This window comes from Otolemur garnettii, unplaced genomic scaffold (assembly GCF_000181295.1).
Source record: "Otolemur garnettii isolate 467f Iridium unplaced genomic scaffold, OtoGar3 scaffold00127, whole genome shotgun sequence".
Classification (NCBI taxonomy): domain Eukaryota; kingdom Metazoa; phylum Chordata; class Mammalia; order Primates; family Galagidae; genus Otolemur; species Otolemur garnettii.
The window spans coordinates 2,925,250-2,931,286 of record NW_003852522.1 but is presented as its reverse complement, the minus strand read 5'-3'; the positions used below and the strand labels follow the sequence as shown (position 1 = coordinate 2,931,286).

At 47.8% G+C, this 6,037-nt stretch overlaps 1 protein-coding gene across 2 annotated transcripts in view; it reads left to right on the top strand.

Moving 5' to 3' along the window:
• Positions 1 to 433, top strand: part of LDLR (low density lipoprotein receptor) — a 45,175-nt gene extending 44,742 nt beyond the window's left edge. For both annotated transcript variants that reach the window (XM_023518052.1, XM_012810223.2), the window contains exon 18: positions 293 to 433. In XM_023518052.1, coding sequence (XP_023373820.1) covers positions 293 to 328 — 36 coding nt within the window. In that variant the 3' untranslated portion in view covers positions 329 to 433. The remainder of the gene's footprint in view (positions 1 to 292) is intronic.
• The last annotated feature ends 5,604 nt before the right edge of the window (positions 434 to 6,037 follow it).

Here is a 6,037-nt window from a genome sequence, read left to right as displayed (position 1 = left end):
GCCCTGTGGTCCTGTGTTTTTTTTTCAGGTTCAGGGCAGGGCCTTGGGAGCTACTGATGAGGAGTTTGACTTTTACCCTGAGTTGGTGCTATGGAAGGTTCTTGAGCAGAGGAGGGCAGTGACTGACTTAGGAGCTCAGAGGCACCCTCTGATGGCCATGGAGGAACAGACTGTGGTGGTGAGGGTGGCAACCTGGGTGCCAGACTGGCGGCAGCTCTCTGGTTTAGGAGGGTAACAGATGTTTCCTGAATATGGGACTGATCATTTCCGGCATTTACCATTTTGTTGACAGAGACAGATGGTCAGCTTGGAGGATGATGTGGCATGAACATTGGCCTCAACTACTTTCCCTCTCTGGAACCTGCTGCCACTCAGGAGCAGGAAAAACACTTTCTCCCCAGACCCTGCGCAGACTGTCTAGAACCCTTCCTAAGATCCCATGATGGTGGCCTTCTGTTTCATTCAAGGAAAGAAAAGACCAAGGCACTGCTGGCAGCCGAAGTCCCAAGGCCTGTTGACCAGAGCTTTGTTTTATATATTTATTCATCTGGGAGGCCCCATAGGCTTCTGAAAGCACCCATGAAATGGGTTTTGGTTTCTTTCTGTATGACGGAGAAGGGAGAGCCCAGGGAGCTGGGTGTCATCTTGGTTTCTCTCCAAGGAAGATTTTAGCTTCTCTGCGCCAGCAGTCCTCCAATGGAGGACAAAAGGACGGGGCGGTCAGGCCAAGAGAGAAGCCAGGCCCTGGGCACTGCTGTGTCTGACAGTCTCCAGGCCGAATCCCCAAACTCAGGAGTCACGTGTTTACCTCTTCCTGTGAGCCTTGCTTTTTAGCCTGCGTTAGCCTCTGTCCTGTCACCCCCAACCAGGAACCACTCAGTGTCTTTCTGGCCGGGTCTGTGCCCTTCTTAAGCCAAGAAAGGAACTTACAGTGTTCCTCATAGGCACCAACTGAGACCAATTCATTTGCCAAAAGTGCTCCAGTGCCCAGAGGAGAGCCTCAGCCACCACCAGTCACCCTTAATATTTATTAAGTGCCTGAGATGCCCAGTATTTTACCTTGTGTGAGAGGACACGCAGCCTGCACCCTCTAAAAGCCTCTTTTATCCAGCGTGTAGCCATCTGGGCCCCAGCCTCACGCCACTCCCACCCCAGACCCTTGTGTTCCTTTTGGCTCCTTGCACTTTATCAAGTTCAGGGTTGAACCTTGTGTAATTGTGTCAGTTTGGCATTTATGTTATTACTTTGTACTGTTTCCTGTTGTATGGGCTGGGATAGGATCCCAAGCTAGAGAAAGCCTGTGTTGGATGAACATAGCAGGGTCAATCAATGCTCATGGAAGAAGGGAATTAGGTCAAAGCCATGGCTGTAGATTACCTAGACCTGTCATTTGGTTTCTTTATGTCTGCCCAGCTAGTGTTTCCACTTCTATTCAAATGCCTCTTAGCCATTCATCTCCCCCATCTTGCCAGTGAGCAGCTCATTCAATGGGACTTCCAAAACAAGACTTCTTTCTGAAATCGCCACAAGAGTGATGGTTGCATAAATGACCAAGAAGCAGTGGCAGCCTCTCTGAGATTCCTGCACGTAGATGTTGGATGGGACTGGTGATGGTTCACTACATAAGGATGAAACACTATGCCCCACCACGTGGGAAGCAGGCTTTCTCTTTCTGAAGCATGTAAATCAAGTCTCTATATAGATGACAGTGGGGCTTTCTATCATGTTGGCACTTTGTTTTGTTTTTTTTTTTTTTTTGAGACGGAGCCTCAAGCTGTCCCCATGGGTAGAGTGCCATGGCATCACGCTCACAGCAACCTCCAACTCCTGGGCTCAAGCGAGTCTCCTGCCTCAGCCTCCCAAGTAGCTGGGACCACAGGCGCCCGCCACAACGCCTGGCCATTTTTTGGTTGCAGCCATCATTGTAGTTTGGCGGGCCCAGGCAGGGGATTCGAATCTGCCACCTTAGGTGTATGTGGCTGGCGCCTTAGCCGCTTGAGCCACAGGCGCCGAGCCCATGTTGGCACTTCGTATATTTGTTGGAACTGTTATCACTTATGTGTGTGTATATATATAAAATCTATTTATTTGTGCAAACCCTGGTTGCTGTTTTTGCTCAGTGACTGCATTAGGGGTTAGTGTCCCTGAGATGTCCCGTCTTTGCGTACAAAGATCATTTGCACTCACTGGACTATGTTGTGCATTTCAGGGGAATGATGTAATGATATCTGTGTTGTATGTATGGGTGGCTTTTAGGGGATGGGAATCACTTTATAAACCACTGTACAGAAGGTTTTTATAGCCTGAATGTCTTGACTGTGATCAATTAAATTTTTAAAAGAACCAGTTGGCTGAATTTGACACACTTTTTAATTTTCTCAATTGTTCCTGGGTCAGGCTCCCTGGGGGAAGGCAGGGAGCATTTTCCCAGGCTGTGGCATCTAAGCAGGTGCCACAATTCTTGGTGGGAGCTGTGTGGTGATTCTGTGCTCTGCTGGGGCCCTTCTCTGAGCTGGGGTTTTGCCAAATGCCCTGCTTATACATTCATTCAACAAACATTTATTGAACACTTACTGTGTCAGGCCTTATCTTAGGCATGTGGGACTCTAGCAAATGAAATAAATGAAAATCCTAGGCCAGGTGCAGTGGCTCATACCTATAATCCCAGCACTCTGGGAGGCTGAAGTGTGTGGATCGCCTAAGGTCATAGGTTCGAGACCAGCCTGAGCTAGAGCCAGACACACACCCCACACACACACCCATCTCTAAAAAAGCTACTTGTGGTTGCTGTGACCTGCGATGCCACGGTACTCTACCGGGGCAACAAAGTGAGACTCTGTCTCAAAAAAAAAAAAAAATCCTGCTTCCCTCAAGGAGCAGAAGGTTTATTTTGAACTGTTTGTTTTATTTTATCCTTTTTCTTTCTTTTTTTTCTTTTTGAGACAGTCTCACTATGTTGCCCTCGGTAGAATGCCTTGGTGTCACAGCTCACAGCAACCTCAAACTCTTGGGCTCAAGTGATTTTCTTGCCTCAGCCTCCAGAGTAGCTGGGACTACAGGCACCTGCCACAATGCCAGGCTATTTTTAGAGATGGGGTCTTGCTCTGGCTCAGGCTCTTCTTGAACCTGTGAGGTTAGGCAATCCATCTGCCTCGGCCTCCCAGAGCGTTGGGATCACAGGTGTGAGCTACCACCTGGCCTGTACTATTTATTTCAGAATAAACACATGATTTCCAAGGCAGTGCCTATGGCTCAAAGGAGTAGGGCGCTGGCCCCACATGCCAGAGGTGGTGGGTTCAAACCCAGCCCCAGCCAAAAACTGCAAAAAAACCCAAAACACCTGGTTTCCAAATAAGGTCAGTTTGAGGTTTGCAGTGAATGTGAATTTTGGTGGGACTCTATTCAACCCACTACACTAGTTTTTATTTTTTGTTATTTTTTATTTTTTTTGAGACAGAGTCTTATTATGTTGCCCTCAATAGAGTGCTGTGGCGTTGCAGCTCACAGCAACCTCAAACTCTTGGGCTTAAGTGATTCTCTTGCCTCAGCCTCCCAAGTAGCTGGGACTACAGGCACCCACCACAATGCCTGGCTATTTTTTGTTGTTGCAGTTGCCATTGTTTAGTAGGCCCAGGCTGGGTTTGAACCTGTCAACCTCAGTGAATGTGGCCAGTGCCTGAATTGACAGTTACAGGTACCAAGCCACTACACTAGTTTTTAAATAGTGGCATCTGGGCCAGGTGCGTTGGCCCAGGCCTGTAACAAGCGGCTAAGGTGTCAGCCACATACACTAGAGCTGGTAGGTTTGAATCCAGCCCAGGCCTGCCAAACAACGACAACTGCAACCAAAAAATAGCTGGTGTTGTGACAGGCGCCTGTAGTCCCAGCTACTTGGGAAGCTGAGGCAAGAAAATCGCTTAAGCCCAGGAGTTTGAGGTTGCTGTAAGCTATGATGTCACAGCACTCTACTCAGGGCAACAGCTTGAGGGTCTGTCGCAAAAATATATATATAATAATAATAATAATTTAATACAGAGAACTCAGTATAAGTAGCCAGATATGCCAGGTGCGATGTTGTGCACCCACACTTCCAGATACTTGAGAGGTGGATCACTTTCACCTGGGAGTTGGAGGCTACAGTGAGCTATGACTGCACCACTGCCTGGGTGACAGCAAGATCGCATCCATCTCTAAAAATAAATAAAAAAAAACAAGACCAAATAGACCAGGCAGGATGACACTCACTTGCGATCCCTTTTACTCAGAGGCTCACCTGGGCGGCTCCTGTGGCTCTAAAAGGCTAGGGCGCCTGTCCCATATGCCAGAGGTGGCACCAAACCCAGCCCTGACCAAAAACTGCAAAAAAAAAAAAAAAAGAAAGAAAAAAAAAAGCTCACCTGAAGCCAGAGTTTGAGATGTGCCCCAAAGGACAATGGTGACTATAAAAAATCCAAATGTGGCAAATCCCCAGTGAGCTGACCCCTCCCACCTGCTTGCTAGGGTGCTGCCATTCACAACAAAGCAGAACAAGGAAATAGAGCAAACGCTGGGGAGGTTGGGAGGAAACTAGAACCCTTGTACTATGTCAGCTGGAATATGAAGTGGCATGGTCACTGTGGAACAGTGTGGTAATCCCTCAAAACCCCCCCCAAACAACAAAACCATAGAATTACTATATGAGCCAGCAATTCCACCTTGGGGACTGTTCCCAAAAATAATCGAAAGCGAGAATTAGGGCCTGGTGCAGTGGCTCAGACCTGCAATCTATTTTTTTAAGAGACAGAGTCTCACTTTATTGCCCTTGGTAGAGTGCCACAGCTCATAGCAACCTCCAACTCCTGGGCTTAGGTGGCTGGCGTCACAGCTCACAGCAATCTCCAACTCCTGGGCTTAGGTGATTGTCCTGCCTCAGCCTCCAGAGTAGCTGGGACTACAGGCACCTGCCACAATGCCCCGTCTATTTTTTTTGTTGCAGTTTGGCCAGGGCTGGGTTCGAACTCGCCACCCTCGGTATACGGGGCCAGTGCCCTACCCACTGAGCCACAGGCGCTGCCCTCAGCCCTGAAATCTTAGCACTCCTGGAGGCCAAGGCAGGAAGATCCCTTTAGCTCAGGAGTTTGAGACCAGACTGAGCAAGAGCAAGACCCCATCACTAAAACAAACAAACAAACAAAACTAGCTGGGCATTGTGGCAGGCACTTGTAATCCCAGCTGCTTGAGACGCTGAGGCAAGAGGATCACTTGTGCCCAAGAGTCTGAGGTTGCTGTGAGCTATGACACCAAAGCACTCTATAGAGGGTAAGAAAGTGAGACTCTGTCTCAAAATAAGAAAAAACTTGAACAGATATTTGTATACCCATGTTCATAAGAGAATTATTCACAATAGCCAAAAGGTAGGACCAACCCATGAATGGATAAGCAAAATGTGGTCCTATGCAATAGAATATTATTCAACATTAAAAAGGAAGGAAATTCTAACATGTGCTACAAAATGGGTGAGGTTTGAAGGCATCATGCTCAGTGAATAAGCCAGTCACAGAAGGACAAATATTGAGGGACGTCCTCATAAGAGGTCCCTAGAGTTGTCACATTCAGACAAACAGAAAATAGAACAGTCAGTGCCAGAAGGAATGGTCAGTGCTGGAGAAGGAAATGGGAACAGTTTTGGTTTGCAAAGAGAAAGTTCTGCAGGTGGATGGTGGTGACAGTTGCACAACGATGTGAGTATACTTAATGCCACTATGCCTTTAATCCCAGCACTTCGGGAGTTAAAGGCAGGAAAATCACCGAGGCCAAGAATTCAAGATCAGCCTGGGTAAGTAACATGGCAACACCCTATTTCTACCAAAAATATGAAAAACATTAGCTGGGCACAAGAGATGCACACCGGTAGTCTCAGCTACTAGAGAGGCTGAGGCAGGAGGAGCAGTGTAGAGCCCAGGAGTTCTAGGCTGCAGTCAGCTGTGGACATGCCACTGTATCACTCCAGCTTGGGTGACAGAGGGAGACCCTGTCTCAAAAAACAATAAATAGGCTC